Source organism: Oncorhynchus mykiss, chromosome 5 (genome assembly GCF_057628025.1).
Source record: "Oncorhynchus mykiss isolate SJ-2025 chromosome 5, ASM5762802v1, whole genome shotgun sequence".
NCBI lineage: Eukaryota > Metazoa > Chordata > Actinopteri > Salmoniformes > Salmonidae > Oncorhynchus > Oncorhynchus mykiss.
In genome coordinates, this window is record NC_143026.1 from 8822585 (window position 1) to 8841935 (window position 19351).

Below are 19351 nucleotides of genomic sequence, written 5' to 3' on the forward strand. Positions count from 1 at the left end.
TGTTATTCAGTGTTTCAGTACATGGATGTTTCCTAATCCTGGTCCTCTGCACTAACACACCCAGTTCAACCAATCACAGGCTTGATGATGAATCGAATCAAGTGGGTTACTGCTAGGCTGGAACAAAAATGTTCACCCTTTTGGATCCCCAAGGACCAGGATTAGGAAACTGTGCACTATGTCAAACTGAATCTCTCCTTTCATCCTCTGTAGCTGCCCTGACGTTCAAGTGTTTACGGGACCAGTGGCCGGTTTACTGCAAAGTCATCCGCGAGAAGAACCTCTGCCAAGACATGCGCTGGTATCAACGCTGCTGTGAAACTTGCCGGGACTTTTACGCACAGAAGATGCAACAGAGGAGTTGACCCTCCCCTCACCCCCTCGCCCCCTCCTTCCAGGGGCGAACTTAGGTGTCATATCCTATTTATGTATATCAAGTGCACTTATTCCAACACGTGGGATGGACAGAACACACCTGTTTCAACCTAACCAGCTGTAGATTATAAGCACTGTAAATGTGTCATTAGTACGTTATGTTATTGGTATTGAGTCCATACCATGTCATGTTATTGGTATTGAGTCCATACTATGTCATGTTATTGGTATTGAGTCCATGCTATTGCCATCTTTTTGGTATTGAGTCGATACTATGGGAATGTTATTGGTATTGAGTCGATACTGTGGTAATCTTATTGGTATTGAGTCGATACTATGGTCATGTTATTGAGGTTGAAGCGATACTATGTCATGTTATTGGTTTTGAGTCGATACTATGGTCATGTTATTGGTATTGAGTCCATATTATGTCATGTTATTGGTATTGAGTCAATACTACGTATGTCATGTTATTGGTATTGAGTCGGTCTAAGCACATCTCTTTTGAGGGTGTAATTGTTGACCAGCCTTCACCTGGTATCCGTTGAGCTGATATACTGTAGATCTACATAAGGATCCAACTCTTTGGTGTTTTTGGAGAAGTTTTTGTTTTTAATCATGTTAATTCATGCTAATATTTTGTAAATGTCTTACCATTTTCCATACTGTATTTGTTCTGATTTATCTTCATTAATATCACATTGAAAATCAGGCAAAATCCATCAAGGTTTACCACTTGTAGTTTCCATAAATTTAGTTAACCCCGTATAATGTAACCAATGCAATAGTGCCAAAAGTGCAAACTACAAACTTCATTAAGCGTACCATCGGACCTAGGTCTACTGGTTTCCTATCAGTTTCTTCCCCCAAAAAAACAGAATGTCCCGCACACTGTTTATGCTCCCAGGTACCACGGTTTATCGGACAACATTTCCATCTGTAAGGATCTTCATCAGGTCAAAACAACCAGACAAAACGACCTGACGAAGATCCTTATGGATGGAAACGTTGTCTGATAAAAGGTGCTATTTGGGAGCATAATCAGTGTGTTGGACTTTCTGTTTTTTTTCTTCTCAAGTTTACTTCTTTAGCCCAGCACAAACATTTCTATATATTTCAGCATTGGTGAACTTCATGCTATCTGCTTGGTATAGCCACTGCTGAGACTTTGGCTTCCAGCCGTGAGTAATTACAATGACGTTCTTGTCCTTCGTCAAGTTTAGCAAAAATGTGGTTAGAGACACAAATGGTACTGTATGTTTAATCTATCTCAAACAGAATTCACAATACTGTCCATTTAGAAGCAATACTGAAAGCATTGACAGCTGCAAAGACTCTTACGTTTGATTGATATGAGGTTTTAGGGTTTAGGGCTTTCAGCTCTTCATTTGCTTTGTACATGTTTGGCTTAATGTCGAACACTGTAAGCAACAACGTGTCTTTGGAAGGATTTGGATAATTGATGATACTTCTAGTAACGACAGCGAATATATTATTGTTATTAACGCTCTGTTTATGTGGTGCTAATTAGTGTACTTGAGTGAACTTTTGGATATCGAGGCTTGAACATAAAGTGTTGCCAAATAGCCGAGGCTTGCTTAAAGTTGGAGAAAATACCTTATTGTAACATTTACTAAATTCGTCTATGTCTATGCATATGTTAACAATAGTGCTGGCCTTAGGATCTGTTGGGACTGAAACAATTGTGTGGAAAGCTTGAGGGCACACATCTTTTCCCGTTGAATTTAACATTGACATCAGGGGTGTGTTCAGTGTGTCACATAGCGGTCTTCAACGGAAAGGGTACTGTACTGAACGACCAGTTGAAGAACGGTGTATGGTGTGTGTGCTGCCTAAACCAGATCTTTACCATGATAAGGCCAGACCTTGCTCGACATTGCGGTGTCAGGTTTGTCCCGCAGTCTTGTGAGATTGTATGGTGTGTGTGGTGTGCTGCACGAGTTTTGCGATTTAAAATGGTCACACACATATTGATCGGCCCACACGTATATTGATCAGTTCACACCCACATTGATCAGGCCACACCCATATTGATTAGGCCACACCCATATTGATCCGCCCACACCCACCAAACGGGAGCAAACATACCTCAGAGGCTGTTACGGGAACGCTGTGCATCCCTTGGGGGGAAATGTAGTTCAGTAGCAAACGTTGAATCGAACTGAATGCATCCCTGTTACGCGCACGGATCTCTCCAAGTTAGGATTTGGATCTAAGTGTCTTCATTAGGGTTTCTAAAGGGAAATTATCCTCCGTTTTAAATCACATGATCTGTATCGATATTTCAAAATGTGTTTCAAAATCACTAAAGGGACATTATTTAGTCATATAGTAGACTATCATCCATATTTCCGTCAAATAGTTAGTACAGTGTGGCCGACCTTGGTTGTGTACACCAGGATGAGCCCACGGCTGTCTTGTATGTTAAAGTCAATGTTAGAACGACAACATCTGAACAGCAAGCTGCTTCCCTGAAACAATCTGCTGTACATCCTATTCACACAACGATGACCGTTTATAGTGTACCACTCCACGGCCCTCTACTTGAATAGAGATAATGTAGAACTAAGAAACACTGTACATGTTTACACTGAAGTACTGCTGCACTGGTATATGGGTTGGCTCCGGGGTGAAGTATCCCCTAGGTACTGTTCCTAGGACCCTAGATCAGCGTCTAGGGGCAACTTCACCCTACTCTGGTTCCCATGAGCCCTCAGTCTAGGCGTCACATGGGTGCAAAAAAATACTGCTTGGTTTACACCTTCTGTCATTGGCTGAAAACAAGTTGAAGTTGAGTGTCGTTGAATTGAATTAAAATTGACATTTTATAGCACTGTTAAGGCCGTGTCATTTTTTAATGGCTTCCAACATACCCGTGTGTCTCGTTGTCTCGTAATGTCTTGTTGGTTGTGTAGGAGAAAAAACTGCCTGCATATCATGTTCCTGAGAAAATAATAAAATAGATTCTCCATTATTTGTTTGTTCCTATGGTTTTCATGTCACATTGTATTCCTTGGATTTTTCCTTGAAGGCTAAAAGTTGTCCTCAAAACAACTAAATAAATAAATACAAATTGTGAGCCTCATGCTTTACCAACTGAGCCATAACGGGCCACTGATTGTTGCTCCTAGATCAGGCCTGTCAATGAACACAATGAACTATACAGATTCCTGACCTCTTTTTAATGTGTCTCAAATTCAGGCCCATTTATACAAGGCTACAGTTTACCAGATACCACTTGGAATTTTGGTCCCGGTCTGGTTGCCTAAACCAGATAATTACCATGATAAAGCCAGACCTTGTTCGACATTGAGGTGCAAGATTTGTCCAGCGGTCGCCTGCTATCAGGGATATAAACTATCCCACAAACCTTTAATTTATTCTGAGTCTGCTTCAAATGGTGAAACTTTGTGTCATGACGTTGGCCTGGGGGTAGGTTTATGACAGTCATAAATACCTCTCCAACCTTTTTCCTCTCTCTACCCTACTGATGTGACATTTGAAAATCCCTTGGTTAACATAGAGATTCTGGAAACATCAGAAGGTGGGGGGGAATGAACCATATTTTGGTAATCCGACCAGTTGAACATATGCGTGGTACTTAATGAATATGATGTCAGTTCGGTTGTCATCTGAGACATTCTCATCAATGATAGGATGACAAACTCTACATTTGAAAGTCTACACATTAGAGTTATCAGATTCACATGGAATTGTTGGGCAATTTAAACGTTTGAATATAACATTATTGGTGAAAAGATGAAATGTAATTTTAGCTTCCAAATGAGAGATTTGGGTTTTCATAAGGTTAGGGCTCTGCTCAATCAGTGGCCCGCCCCTGTGAAGAGACATGGGTTATAAAACTATGAAAACACACCCTTCTCCCTCCACTATATAAAGCCTTGACGAAAATGTAACCTGTTCCGAGGATGTGAGGACAACGGTCCATATGTTAAAAGGACTAACATGTCAACTGTTCCGGGTACATTAGGATGACGATCCGATGTCAGAATGGTTCAGATAGTAGGTAGGGCCTCCCGGTTGGCGCAGTGGTCTAGGGCACTGCATCGCAGCGCTAGCTGGGCCACCAGAGACTCTGGGTTCTCGCCCAGGCTCTGTCGCAGCTGGCCGCGACCAGGAAGTCCGTGGGGCGACGCACAATTGGCCTAGCGTCGTCCGGGTTAGGGAGGGCTTGGCCGGTAGGGATATCCTTGTCTCATCGCGCACCAGCAACTCCTGTGGCGGGCCAGGCGCAGTGCGCGCTAACCAAGGTCGCCAGGTGCACAGTGTTTCCTCCGACACATTGGTGTGGCTGGCTTCCGGGTTGGATGCGCGCTGTGTTAAGAAGCAGTGTGGCTTGGTTGTGTTGTGTTGTGTTTCGGAGGACGCATGGCTTTCGACCTTCGTCTCTCCCAAGCCCGAACGGGAGTTGTAGCGATGAGACAAGATAGTAATTACTAACAATTGGATACCACGAAATTGGGGAGAAATGGGGGTAAAATCTAAAAAAATAATAATAATAATAATGGTTCAGATAATAACTACAGAACGAAGCCAACCTCAGCGTAAGCTTTGGTTGCGAATGGTATGAACTTTGAAGTGAAGTGATACTTCCTAGCCGTTGAGTTAGCAACAACAGCTAAAAAAGTGGGCTAGGAAAGGACAGAGTATCCGGTCTACCACCCAACGACGACACAAGCCTTCCATTAGAGAGACACTCTTCAGTGGAAAAAAGGACAAAGGTTGGGCAACATGGCAACATGGCCACCAACCTATCGAAGCGCAGCTCAGAGTAAATATTTATTGCATTTTCCTTTTCCAAATGGGCGGTAATTTACTGTATTTACGATAGAGTAGTTGCCTACAATTGACACATCGCTTCTCCCTTTGTCTTCCCGCTCTTTCACTCAAACCCAACCCCTTTTCTTTGTGTAACCAGCTGTCATATCTGTTCTGTCCCCTAGGGACGTTTTCCTTTATGACATAATTTGTAATCAATGTATGATTCATTCTGTGTATATGTAATTCTGTGTGATTAGTTAGGTATTTAGTAAATAAATAATTAAACCCAATTTTGTATTGCTGATTCAACTTGTTAGTCAACTTGTTAGTCAGGGTTCGTGAAGAAGAATTTTCAACTTTCAGATGAGACTGAAATAAGGTGACGATTAATATTGACTGCTAATGATGTAAAATATGGTCTTTAAGAGTTTATTCGGAAGATAACTGCTCTATGCCCCAACTTTCATTACATTTACATGATTCACTCAATCAGGTAATATTAATTACGGAGAAAGGATTTTATAGAATAGCATGTCATATCACTTAATTCGGCATAGCCAAAGACATGACACTTTGTATCACTGGAACATATCAATACCTAAGATATAACTGCTGTGGATTTAATAAGACTACTACAGTTTATTACTTAAGGGAAAAAAGTATTACATTGTACAAATCTTGCATTGTATTGCATAGCCTATGATACTTATAGCAATTTCCCAGTACTGTACTAGTTACAGCCTAATCAAGGGCTTGATAAATGTTGATCAGTTCGATCAGTGAATCAGCTGTGCTCCTATTGGAATAGATCACCTAAATGTAGAGGTTTGGGAAACACTTAGTTATATAAATATCACACCTTGGAGCATTGTATTAGCCTAGCATTAGACAATACTTAGGTGTACAGGTGTCTGTTACCTGGGGTATGACTCCACCATCTCACCCTGCTGCCTGGCACCGTTGGTTAGTTCCCATCACAAGAGGTCAGGTTGGGTTACACACACACCCCTGCAAAAGACACCTGCTCATAAATAGCGGCTCATCAATAATTCCTGATCGTGATGGAGGCACCGTGTGTAGCCTCGTGTGTACGGACCAGAATTGCGTTCAACAAGGCAAACAGTGTGTGAACGTAGGCCTGGTTGAACGCGTCTCAGCTCCTGTAGAGCTCCGGGCTAAAGAGGACCTACGATGGACATCTCGGTTCTGCCCAACAACAACCACCCGGAAAAATTATTTCAGCTGGACGTGGGGATGCTGCCGGCCACCCACGGAATGTTCCAGGTCGAGGCAGCTCTGTCGGGGCAGAGGCAGTGGAGTAACCAGGTTTATCAACAGGTAGGCCATCTTGTCTCTCTCCGTTAAGTCTAGTAGACTTTCACTGTTAAAGGCAGGTACTCACATGATATCTAATGGAAGGCTTGTCTGCTTGGAGTGGCTTGGTCATGTAGATTCAGTATGTATTTAAAGGTGTGAATAGCTCTGGCTCAAATTTAAGTCTAACTATAAGGACAGCACTTCATTTCACAATCTTGCACCTAATCCAAACCATTTAGGTGAATATTTTCAAGCCAAACTCAAGAGGTGCTTAAAATCTTTTTAACTAGGCTAATTGAATTGAAGAGTAATTTAAAATGCTCATCGTCTTGCCGTTATTTCAATAAAGGAATATTTGATTGATGACGTATTGCTGTAAGTAACAGTGTTCTAGTAAAATACACATGAAAAGATAGGCCTATTTTATTTGTGTGTAAAACGAAGATGTACTAAAATAAGAGGAGCGCGTTACTTTCTTGACCGCTATTGACTTTCATGATTAATAGTAATGAACGGTCATAGTGAAAAGTTATTGCATCGATGTTCCATCATCATAGTTGCCAAAAGATCACAAAGGGTTTACACATAATAAACTGACATTTTTTTTTTTGGGGGGGGGGGGGGGGGGGGGGGGAGTTGCAGACAACTGTGAATTGATTGATTCAGTCTGGATTCGTTCTTTTACAAAATGTATATCCAACTCTCATCTTTGTTTTTTTTTAAAGTCAATGTGGCTCCCTAATTAACCACAGCTTCTGGTTGCAGTAGAATCATGAGTCAACAGGAATGAGTCAGTCATTGGAGTTCAATGAGAATAACAAGTGAGCTTATCAGAATTGGTTAAGGTCACAGTTTCTCAGTCTGTCCATATCTCTTTTTCTGCATTTTACACAATTAATTGATGAATGAAAAACCTGTGAATCGTTTCATCATGATCTAACGCAAATGCTCCATCGTTAAATTGCTGCTCCAAACAAGGGAAGAAGACGGATCATTCCGGCGTCTTTTTGCGGTGAACACACAGACATGTAGGAATATTCGTGACTTTGACTCACCTGTGTATATGCATTACGGATACATTCTAGGCCATGTATGAATACATGGATAACCTTTACTAAAGAATACTGCCACAGGGAGCCGTGATATGTTATAACTGACAGAGCCATCCACTCTGGGAGTAGGAGCATTATTTCAGTCAGCTTGTTGCATCTCACAAGGCTGGCCAAATGAGACTTTGTTAGGTGTGATAGAAAGGCACAACAAATGCATTATGCACAGCTGGTTTAAAGAAAGTAATAACAAAAGTGTGTGTATCCACTTGTTTCCCCTAGTAACATCCCAAAATGGACAGGGGAAAACACTGTTACCACAGTCAAAAATAATATATAAAGACAATTCCCTTTTTCTACTTTTTCCCTCTCTCTCTCTCCATCTCTTTCCTCCCCCAGAGGGAACGTAGGACTGTGAGTGACAATAGGCCTTCCCCGTCCCCCGAGGGCAGCCCTGTGGTGTTTGTGGACAGATACCTGGAGAAGCACATCACGCCGCACACCTTGAATTCCAAGATCAAGAGGAACCCTCTGTACACAGACATAAGGACTATAGACATGGGGGAAAACCAGAAGTCCAAACCCTCCTGGACCATCCAGGAGTTTGACAGACACTCAATCCACTCCAACCTGGCAGGCTATCTGAAGGTAAATTGAAGACTTTAAAGGCAGGCAGGCAGACAGGTAGACAGGCAGGCTGGAAGACAGACAGACAGGCAGGCATACAAGCAGTCAGGCAGACAGACAGGAAGGCAGTCAGGCACACAGACAGACAGACAGACAGACAGACAGGCTGGGAGGCTGGGAGGCAGACAGGTAGGAAGGCAGACAGACAGGCAGGCAGTCAGGCACACAGACAGACAGACAGACAGACAGACAGGCTGGGAGGCTGGGAGGCAGACAGGCAGGAAGGCAGACAGACAGGCAGGCAGACAGGCAGGAAGGCAGACAGGCAGGGTTTAGATTTGCAATAACGTCAGGAATAGTAGATCAGTTCCAAGAAATAGAGCATGTTTTGGATATACAGACTTTGTCACTGTCACACAAAGTCACATATGCCAACTAAAATAATTTAAGATATTGCAAATTTGGCAGCGATGTCTCCTTCTCTTAGACCTGAAGTAACTGTCTCCAGAACCACAGAGGCTGATAATGGAAGGCTACATGGCAGTTGACCTTAGAATAAGGAGAGCTGGAGGTGACAGCATGGGATCAAGTCCATGCAGACAGTATTAAATGCTACATATACACATCCACAGTCCAAACCTACACACTACTAGTGCCTGGAAAACTTCACAGCACCAATTGTTATCCCTTTGATGTTTGCTCCTGGCGGTAGCTGATTGATTATCTGCGATACGTATCCTTGAGCAAACTCCCACAGAAAGCTCCATCGTAACTCCATCAGGCAGCTAATGTTTCACCTGACCAAACCAATCAGCCAAGTGACAGCTGATATACCATCCTCGAAGTCCCCAACCAGGGCACTGCGGGACACGTCAGGGACTATGACTGTCACCCAAACCAACGCTACACAGGCTAGCCGAAATCAAATTAAAAACTCTCAACGGGCACCGCCGACATCGCCAGCAGGGAGTCAGCTCTGCAATGAAGATGACAAGTGTAACAGCATCCAATTATTTCCCTGTGAAAAAGAATACAAAGCTGTCCTTTTTATTACTGAATCACAGAGCACTGAGGTATATGTTCTCTTTATTGCTGAATCACAGAGCAGTGAGGTATATGTTTTCTTTATTACTAAATCACAGAGCAGTGATCAATAAGTCAGACTTGTTTCTTTCCCGTCTCCATAATGAAATCAGAAATCCGGTATGTGCCGATGGTTTGATAGAAATCTGGTAAGTGCCGATGCACAGAACAGCGCAAACTGGCTGTAACCAGACTAGAAAGAGGAGTGGGAGACCCACAACTGAGCAATAGGACAAGTACATTAGAGTGTCGACTTTGAGAAACAGACGCCTCACAAGTCCTCAACTGGCAGCTTCAATAAATAGCACCTGCAAAACACCAGTCTCAACGTCTACAGTGAAGAAGCGACTCCGGGCTGCTGGCCTTCTAGGCAGAGTTGCAAAGAAAAAGCCATATCTCAGACTGGCCAATAAAAATAAAATATTAAGATGGCCCAAAGAACACAGACACTGGACAGAGGAACTCTGCCTAGAAGGCCAGCATCCCGGAGTCGCCTCTTCACTGTTGACGTTGAGACTGGTGTTTCTATTCTGGTTAGAGACAGTTTGCGCTGTTCTGAGAAGGGAGTACTACACAGCGTTGTACCAGATCTTCAGTTTCTTGGAAATTTATTGCATGGAATAGCCTTAATTTCTCAGAACAAGAATAGACTGAAGTTTTAGAAGAAAGTCTTTGTTTCTGGCTATTTTGAGCCTGTAATCGAACCCACAAATGCTGATGCTCCAGATACTCAACTAGTCTAAAGAAGGACAGTTTTATTGCTTCTTTAATCAGGACAACAGTTTTCAGCTGTGCTAATATAATTACAAAAGGGTTTTCTAATCATCAATTATCCTTTTAAAATTCTAAACTTGGATTTGCTAACACAACGTGCCATTGGAACACAGGAGAGATGGTTGCTGATAATGGGCCTCTGTACACCTACGTAGATATTACATTACAAATCAGCCGTTTCCAGCTACAATAGTCAACAACATTAACAATGTCTACACTGTATTTCTGATCAATTTTATGTTGTTTTATTGGACAAAAAAAAAGTGCTTTTCTTTCAAAAACAAGGACATTTCTAAGTGACTTTTGAACGGTAGTGTATGCACATTTCTTCATTACTTCAGTATAACATTGACAATATTATTGTACATTTTACACTGTAAAATTGAGCAATGTACATATGTATAATGCACAATGTCTAGTTTGATGTAGTGTTTCATTTATGATGTAGGCTATTGTTTTACTATTATGACAATAAAATCTACTGATTATTACTCATGTATAAATGTATAATGTATAAAGTACTTTTTTAAAATTTAGAACTTACATTGAAATACATGTATTTAACTTTATAGCCTGTTACAAGACCATCTCTTTTGCTCACACTTTCCTTGAAGTGGATATGCTTACATGCAGTAGTCATTATCATTACATCTAATGTGACATAAACCATTATAACTGCCTATAACAGCCGACTTCAGCTCATGATAACTAACATGTCATGGAAGCTATACGTAGCTTTATCCATTGTCATTGAAAAAAATTTGTCATTACCTGTCGCCACATGTTATTACATACCTGCAATGACAGTGTCACAATGTTGTTGTTGCACTTTCAAAGTCTCCCTTTTTGTTTCAGGAAGATGAAAAAGGACCACAGGATCTAGATTTTTGGTTGGAGGATCTCTACACACCTGGTTACGACTCCTTGTTAAAGAAGAAAGAAGCAGAGATTAAAAGGAACAGACTTTGCAAAATACTGACCTACGTCATTCTGTCAGTGTGCGTCATCATTATCATCATCACAGTGCCAATCGTAGTCACCAGAAATGTAAAGAAACCGTGACTGATTTGTAGAATCATGCCAAGGTGGGTCAAATTCTTTCAAAAGGTTTAGGATGTCTCATCAGTCACTATAACATGTACATTAGGCTATATGTGTTTGAAACACGTTGCGTATTTGGGACTATTGTGGCATATTGTTCATACTCTCACATTTATGAAAGAGGACACTTGAGCTGTCACGATTCACAAGTGCTTATTTAAGCAATAAGGCCTGAGGGGGTGTGGTATATGGCCAATATACCACGGTTAAGGGCTGTCCTTAAGCACGACGCAACGCGTCACAAACCCCTGAGGTGCCTTATTGCTGTTATAAACTGGTTACCAACGTAATTAGAGCAGTAAAAATAAAATTATTGTCATACCCGTGGTATACGGTCTGATATACCATAGCTTACAGCCAAACAGAATTCAGGGCTCAAACCACCCAGTTTATAATGTCTTATAAATAAGATGATTAGGTAAAAATGGGGATGCTGAGCATTTCACACCTGATTAACTAATGGATCATGATTAGTTGCTTATTTGAATCAGGTGTTTGATCACACCGTCATGTGCTCCGCAGTCACAAAGTGTATCAGCGAAGGAGTGCTGATTTAGGATCAGGTCCCTCCTGTCCATATAATCTCAGTCATTATGATCAAAAGGGAAATCTGACCCTATATCAGGACAACTCTGACTGAGACTCTTGTGAGTAGGGCCCCCTGAAGGTTAGAGAATGTATGAGGTTGGTGCATGTGAGTGGGTCTGAGTATAGGCACTTGAATGACACTGAACATCATTGTTGCAGGTGTGTGGCCCCAATTTCTGTTTAAAAAGGGGGTATGAGACCGCATTGAGATTCTCTCTTTGATTACAGGGCTGGTGCTCAGAGTTAGTCGTCTGTCAAGGTGCAGAGTAGCCTACTCCAGCACCAGAATTAATTGGTGGCGCAGCGGTCTAAGGCACTGCATTCTCAGTGCAAGAGGTGTCACTATAGAACCTGGTTCAAATCCAGGCTGTATCACATCTGACTGAGATTGGGAGTCCCGTAGGGCGGGGCACAATTGGCTCAGAGTCGTCTGGCTTTGGCCGGAGTAGAAATAAGAGTTTGTTCTTAAAATAAAAATGTATTGAATAAACACTAGTAGCTGAAGGTCAGACATAGGTGGCATTCCAAATGGTACCCTATTTCTTATATAGAGCCCAATGGGCCCTGGTCAAAAGTAGTGCACTATATAGGGGACCATTTGGGACGGGTCCTATGTTTTGAGTGTGCTGTTCTTGTTAGGCATATCTACCACATCAATTTGGTGTTCAATGTTTAGCTATCATTTCACAACATAACTTATGTCTTTTAAAAAAATAAAGTCAACTTTCATTTTTACACAAAGAGTGTTCATTGTAATTGTTTTGTTTCAATTTTCACACATTTCCCTACTGTAGTAGCCTACAGTTTGCTCACTTTCAGTTTGACAAACTCCTGACACTGTACGCCTATAGTACGATTACCACGAGAGGGCGCCACAACACAGTGGCCCTCAAAGGGCTCAAATCCCATACAGAACATTCTAATGCTGTGAAAATATGTGATTATGGAAATGTTGGTTAAATTTACTGTTTTGGCTATAGGCTAGACTAGACTACTTGCTGTTTCTATTTAGGTTTGTACACATGCAAGAAAGAGTACGCTCCCAATCAGCAATGATAAGATGAATTGCAGTAGCGCCATAAATCAGTTGAACGGTTCAGTCAAGATGAAGATAAATATTATAGGCGACAGTCCATGCGCCACAGGTTACACCTGTATCTTACATGTTATGAAATAAGGTCTTAATGAGATGTATGGGTTTATGTGGTGTGGCTGAACGTCCAACCGATGTTGGCTCACTTTTCCAATACGGGTCTCATTCGGACGTCACGCATTGAAGAGGAACAGATCGCTCTCTGTCTCGCTCCGCCCTCTGTCTGCCTGCCCAACAGGAAGACACTCTCCGGTTACTTCTTTCACCAATGAATATGCATTGGCTACTACTGATTGCCTGTGCCTGAAACGCAAAGAAATTAGAGAAGAGGGACGGAGGATATGAAAAGTTATTTACCCTGACGTCAATCTGTAAACAAAATGGCGAGTCAGGGGCGGATAAACTAGCTTTAGGTAGCATATACTTAGCGACAGTGTGCACAAATAAAACTGTATTCGTCACGTTTCAAGACTGAGGAGACCGTTCATATTTGACAGCGGTAACAAATCAACTTGAGTTGCCTGAAATTAGTGGAGTTAACTTTTTGGGGGGGAAATGATTGCGCATGTAGAAACAATGTAGCCTATCCACTGGAAAGTAATGAAGAGTTGTGGTTACAACGTTGCTTTTCATTCGGACTGAACAGCAACTTCTGCCGTCGCCCTGGACATTACAAAAGAAGAAGCTTTTGCCAGCGACCTACTGTAGCTACTCAGTGGATATTTCCCCAGAACTGTAACATGACAGTCTACCGATACTAATAGATTATCTAGGGATAAATGGCTTGTTGGATACATTTTAAGGACGTTATCCCTGGAGGTGGGGATACACTCTTACCTTCAGGTACCACTACTCATCTAATGCCCTTCGCAGATGAGTGATAACCATTTATGGAAACTGCTCGGTGTAAAACAGATATATCAAGTGAGCACTACTCGGAGGATATATTTAGTTTATATCATATTTAATAAACTCTCAATTTTTATTTCAATCATGGCCGTTAGGTCTAGAAGACCGTGGATGGGCGTAATTGTAGGGGTCTTTCTTGGATTTACAGCGGCGTCTTGGCTAATTGTCCCCAGGGTAGTGGAAATCAGTGGGAAAAGAAAGAAGTCGTCGATCTGCTCATACTACAGTAATGCTGCGGGCATCGGTAAAGTGGCCGAAATCATTGGAAGCACCGCAAGTAATGCGTTACGCAAAGACCCGGAGAATAACCTGTCCAGCCAAGAGGGCAGTGAAGAGGAGGAAGAGAGCGTTTACAAGACTGGTAACGGTAGTGGGGATGGCGGAGGACCTATTTCCAAACCTAGGCATTTTCTCTATGTCGGCGTCATGACAGCCAAAAAGTACCTTGATTCCCGCGCTGTGGCTGCACACAGGACGTGGACCGGTTCCATCCCCGGGAAGGTTGACTTCTTCTCCAGCGAGGGCTCTGAAACAGTCCCACTGCCCATTCCTGTTCCCGTGGTGTCGTTGACAGGTGTAGATGATTCATACCCGCCACAGAAGAAGTCATTTATGATGTTGAAGTACATGCATGACCATTACCTGGATAAATACGAGTGGTTCATGAGGGCAGATGATGATGTCTACATTCGAGGTGAATTCCCTTAATGAAATAGTTTGTCTTTCTCTTTTAAAATGTATAGGGCAGACTACATACATTCTTGGTAGTCTTTGAAGTTCATTGACAGTCATCTGTTTGACTCCTATTCCATCTAGACAGTAGCAAGTTAGCAACAGCTGGCGAAATCAACATTCATATGTCAACTATTTCAAACATTTTTCAAGAGCACTTGAACAGCTTCCCTCCAGGCATTGAGATACATTTTTGTGAGAGTATCCTCTCCGTATTGGGTATTGCTACTGTACAATGTTGCACTCGTGAAGCGTCATTGTCGGAGAGTCTTGGTTCCAGAAAGCCAACCCACACTGGGCACAGACGGCAGTTCATCATCTAGTTTGAGTTGTCAACTAACGTGAAATCAACAACAAAAATGTCATCATGTCATTGTATTTAGGTTAATAAAATACGAAAGTTATGTTGATGACTTTATTCAAATCCAATGTATTTTCCACGTTGATTCAACATCGTCACATTTGGATGTTTTGGTTGAAATTACGTGGATACAACGTTGATTCAACCCGTTTTTGCCCAGTGCGATGCCAGTTCATAACCCCCACCCACAACCTCTGTAGCTACATGTCTACAACATTGTACTTCATACGAATTTCACACAGTAAGCATATTAGTTATTGGTTTGTGGATGTAACCAACAGCCTTAGTATGTACTTTAGAGACAAACAACGACCCACTGCGCACACACTGGTTAAATCAACAGAATTTGTCAACATACTGTGACATGGAATCAACAATGAAAATAAACTGGATTTGAAAAAAGTAATCAACCAATACTGTTTTCATCTCATTTCAACCAGCGTTGTAAATATTGAAATTAGGGCAAAACTTCAACTTAAATACATTTACTTAACCTGATACATTGACTTAACCTGGCTAACAAATTGCTACATCAATCTGATTGCAACATAATCATCAGTGCTATGTATATGTCAAAGGTTTTGAGATTCACACAATCATTACCTGAAAACAATGATTGATTCACATACAAGATCATTGATGTTTTCAGATTCACACAATCATTACCTGAAAACAATGATTGAGCGGAGTTACATAGTCAGGTTAATATGATAGTTTGTTTAAAACGGTTACATGCTTTGTAAAAAAATAATGATTTCCCTAATAATCCTGTTTACATGCTACCGCAATGACCATGTTATTTTTGCAAAATATACATTGTGTATGTGAAAACGGCTTATATAAGATGCATATTTTCTGTTTTTCCAAACTCATTCCGCTTACACATAAGAGGGACGCTGGCACTACCCGGTGCTGGCACAAATACACTGCGGATTAAACTGTTTACATGTCCTAATAGTTTGAAAGATGACTCAGAAAACCAGGTGTTTTAATCAGCGTATGCTTACTTTGATTATGACCTTACGCCGATTAAGATAAGCAGAGTAAGGTGTTTACATGACTAATGCCATACTCGGCTATAATCAGTTTAATATCGAATTATTAGTGTGTATGTAAACATACTCGATGATAATGGACGTGAATCAATCATTGTTTTCTGGTAATGATTGTGTGAATCTCAAAAACTCAATGATCATGCCAGGTCGCAGTTGTATATGAGAGCTTGTTCTCAACTGGCCTACCTGGTTGTAAAGGTGTAATAATAATACAAAAAATGGACGTGAATCAATCATTGTTTTCAGGTAATGATTGTGTGAATCTGAAAACATCAATGATCATGGATGTGAATCATTGAGTATGTTTACATACACACTAATAATTCGATATTAAACTGATTATAGCAGAAGGCCGAGTATGGCATTAGTCATGTAAACACCTTACTCTGCTTATCTTAATCGGCGTAAGGTCATAATCAAAGTAAGCATACACTGATTAAAACTCATGGTTTTCTGAGCCATCTTTCAAACTATTAGGACATGTAAACAGTTTAATTGGCGTTCCAGTGTTTTAATCAACGGGTACCCCAAAATATGCAATTTATAAATAGTTTTCACATACAAACTTTATACGTCCGAAATCAGAATTAAATAGTCTTCGCAAAAATAACATGATCACTGTGGTAGCACGTTTATTTTGATTGGCGATTTTCACTAGCCTGATTTCAGATGTCTTTGTAAACAGGATTATTAAAGGAAATCGTTCTTGCAAAGCATGTAAACATTTGAAAACAAACTATTATATTAACCTGAATATCCACAATAATCACATTTTTGTGTGCATGTAACCGTGCTCATTGTAGCCATGTTGAGTGGGAGCCATCCATGATGCTGGTGGTGTGGGAGCTCATGCCACTCCACTAGTGTATATTAACTTCCCACGGGGCACACCACCGGGTTGAATCAACGTTATTTCCATGTCCTTTCAACGAAATTATGTTTGAACCAACTTGGAATAGATGTTGAGAGGATGTCTGTGGCCAGTGGGTTTTGTGTCGAAAACAATGAAGAGGAAGAATGCTGTTTGCTGTATGTAGAGTGTGGGTTGATAGTAAGGGCAGAGAGATGAAGCTATGTCATGTTGTGTATTTGTAAGTGGGTTATGCAATAGTTATGCAATCTTCTAAAGTATTGCAGGTAAGTATATTAGCCTGCCTACTGGCTACTACCAGCTTTATATTAGCCTGCCTACTGGCTACTACCAGCTTTATATTAGCCTGCCTACTGGCTATTACTAGCTTTATATTAGCCTGCCTACTGGCTATTACTAGCTTTATATTAGCCTGCCTACTGGCTACTACTAGCTTTATATTAGCCTGCCTACTACTGTACCTACTACTAGCTTTATATTAGCCTGCCTACTACTGTACCTACTACTAGCTTTATATTAGCCTGCCTACTACTAGCTTTATATTAGCCTGCCTATTACTAGCTTTATATTAGCCTGCCTACTGGCTATTACTAGCTTTATATTAGCCTGCCTACTGGCTATTACTAGCTTTATATTAGCCTGCCTACTGGCTATTACTAGCTTTATATTAGCCTGCCTACTGGCTATTACTAGCTTTATATTAGCCTGCCTACTACTGTACCTACTACTAGCTTTATATTAGCCTGCCTACTACTAGCTTTATATTAGCCTGCCTACTACTGTACCTACTACTAGCTTTATATTAGCCTGCGTACTGGCTACTACCAGCTTTATATTAGCCTGCCTACTACTAGCTTTATATTAGCCTGCCTACTACTGTACCTACTACTAGCTTTATATTAGCCTGCCTACTACTGCACCTACTACTAGCTTTATATTAGCCTGCCTACTACTGTACCTACTACTAGCTTTATATTAGCCTGCCTATTACTAGCTTTATATTAGCCTGCCTACTACTGTACCTACTACTAGCTTTATATTAACCTGCCTACTACTGTACCTACTACTAGCTTTATATTAGCCTGCCTACTGGCTACTACCAGATTTATATTAGCCTGCCTACTACTAGCTTTATATTAGCCTGCCTACTACTAGCTTTATATTAGCCTGCCTACTACTGTACCTACTACTAGCTTTATATTAGCCTGCCTACTACTGTACCTACTACTAGCTTTATATTAGCCTGCCTACTACTAGCTTTATATTAGCCTGCCTACTACTGTACCTACTACTAGCTTTATATTAGCCTGCCTACTACTGTACCTACTACTAGCTTTATATTAGCCTGCCTACTACTGTACCTACTGCTAGCTTTATATTAGCCTGCCTACTACTGTACCTACTACTATCTTTATATTAGCCTGCCTACTACTGTACCTACTACTAGCTTTATATTAGCCTGCCTACTACTGTACCTACTACTAGCTTTATATTAGCCTGCCTACTACTGTACCTACTACTAGCTTTATATTAACCTGCCTACTACTGTACCTACTACTAGCTTTATATTAGCCTGCCTACTACTAGCTTTATATTAGCCTGCCTACTACTGTACCTACTACTAGCTTTATATTAGCCTGCCTACTGGCTACTACCAGCTTTATATTAGCCTGCCTACTACTAGCTTTATATTAGCCTGCCTACTACTGTACCTACTACTAGCTTTATATTAGCCTGCCTACTACTGTACCTACTACTAGCTTTATATTAGCCTGCCTACTACTAGCTTTATATTAGCCTGCCTACTACTGTACCTACTACTAGCTTTATATTAGCCTGCCTACTACTGTACCTACTACTAGCTTTATATTAGCCTGCCTACTACTAACTTTATATTAGCCTGCCTATTACTAGCTTTATATTAGCCTGCCTACTACCAGCTTTATATTAGCCTGCCTACTACTAACTTTATATTAGCCTGCCTACTACTAACTTTATATTAGCCTGCCTACTACCAGCTTTATATTAGCCTGCCTACTACTAACTTCATATTAGCCTGCCTACTACCAGCTTTATATTAGCCTGCCTACTACCAGCTTTATATTAGCCTGCCTACTACTAACTTTATATTAGCCTGCCTACTACCAGCTTTATATTAGCCTGCCTACTACTAACTTTATATTAGCCTGCCTACTACTAGCTTTATATTAGCCTGCCTACTACTAGCTTTATATTAGCCTGCCTACTACTGTACCTACTACCAGCTTTATATTAGCCTGCCTACTACTGTACCTACTACTAGCTTTATATTAGCCTGCCTACTACTGTACCTACTACTAGCTTTATATTAGCCTGCCTACTACTGTACCTACTACTAACTTTATATTAGCCTGCCTATTACTAGCTTTATATTAGCCTGCCTATTACTAGCTTTATATTAGCCTGCCTATTACTAACTTTATATTAGCCTGCCTATTACTAACTTTATATTAGCCTGCCTATTACTAACTTTATATTAGCCTGCCTACTACTAGCTTTATATTAGCCTGCCTACTACTAGCTTTATATTAGCCTGCCTACTACTAGCTTTATATTAGCCTGCCTACTACTGTA

At 41.0% G+C, this 19351-nt stretch overlaps 3 protein-coding genes across 3 annotated transcripts in view; all 3 read left to right on the forward strand.

Moving 5' to 3' along the window:
• The window catches only part of LOC110524944 (A disintegrin and metalloproteinase with thrombospondin motifs 19), a 123202-nt gene extending 119832 nt beyond the window's left edge, over nt 1–3370 (forward strand). Inside the window, exon 23 of the mRNA XM_036976698.2 lies at nt 214–3370. Coding sequence (XP_036832593.1) covers nt 214–365 — 152 coding nt within the window. The 3' untranslated portion in view covers nt 366–3370. The remainder of the gene's footprint in view (nt 1–213) is intronic.
• A 2955-nt stretch (nt 3371–6325) lies between these two features.
• Nucleotides 6326–11103, forward strand: minar2 (membrane integral NOTCH2 associated receptor 2). Its single transcript, XM_036976534.2, has 3 exons — nt 6326–6516; nt 7944–8192; nt 10884–11103. Exons 1-3 carry the CDS (start codon nt 6370–6372, stop codon nt 11088–11090), a joined length of 603 nt encoding a protein of 200 aa, XP_036832429.1. The 5' UTR covers nt 6326–6369; the 3' UTR covers nt 11091–11103.
• Nucleotides 11104–12954: 1851 nt separating this feature from the next.
• The window catches only part of chsy3 (chondroitin sulfate synthase 3), a 184102-nt gene continuing 177705 nt past the window's right edge, over nt 12955–19351 (forward strand). The window contains exon 1 of the mRNA XM_036976699.2: nt 12955–14413. Within this exon, the coding sequence (XP_036832594.1) occupies nt 13684–14413 (730 nt within the window). The 5' untranslated portion in view covers nt 12955–13683. The remainder of the gene's footprint in view (nt 14414–19351) is intronic.

Bases quoted from the DNA above. Each gene is read 5' to 3' on its own strand.
- minar2 (XM_036976534.2), top strand. From the start codon at position 6,370: ATGGACATCTCGGTTCTGCCCAACAACAACCACCCGGAAAAATTATTT. The intron at 6,517-7,943 runs GTAGGCCATCTT...TTCCTCCCCCAG, and splicing joins GTAACCAGGTTTATCAACAG to AGGGAACGTAGGACTGTGAG. The intron at 8,193-10,883 runs GTAAATTGAAGA...TTTTTGTTTCAG, and splicing joins ACCTGGCAGGCTATCTGAAG to GAAGATGAAAAAGGACCACA.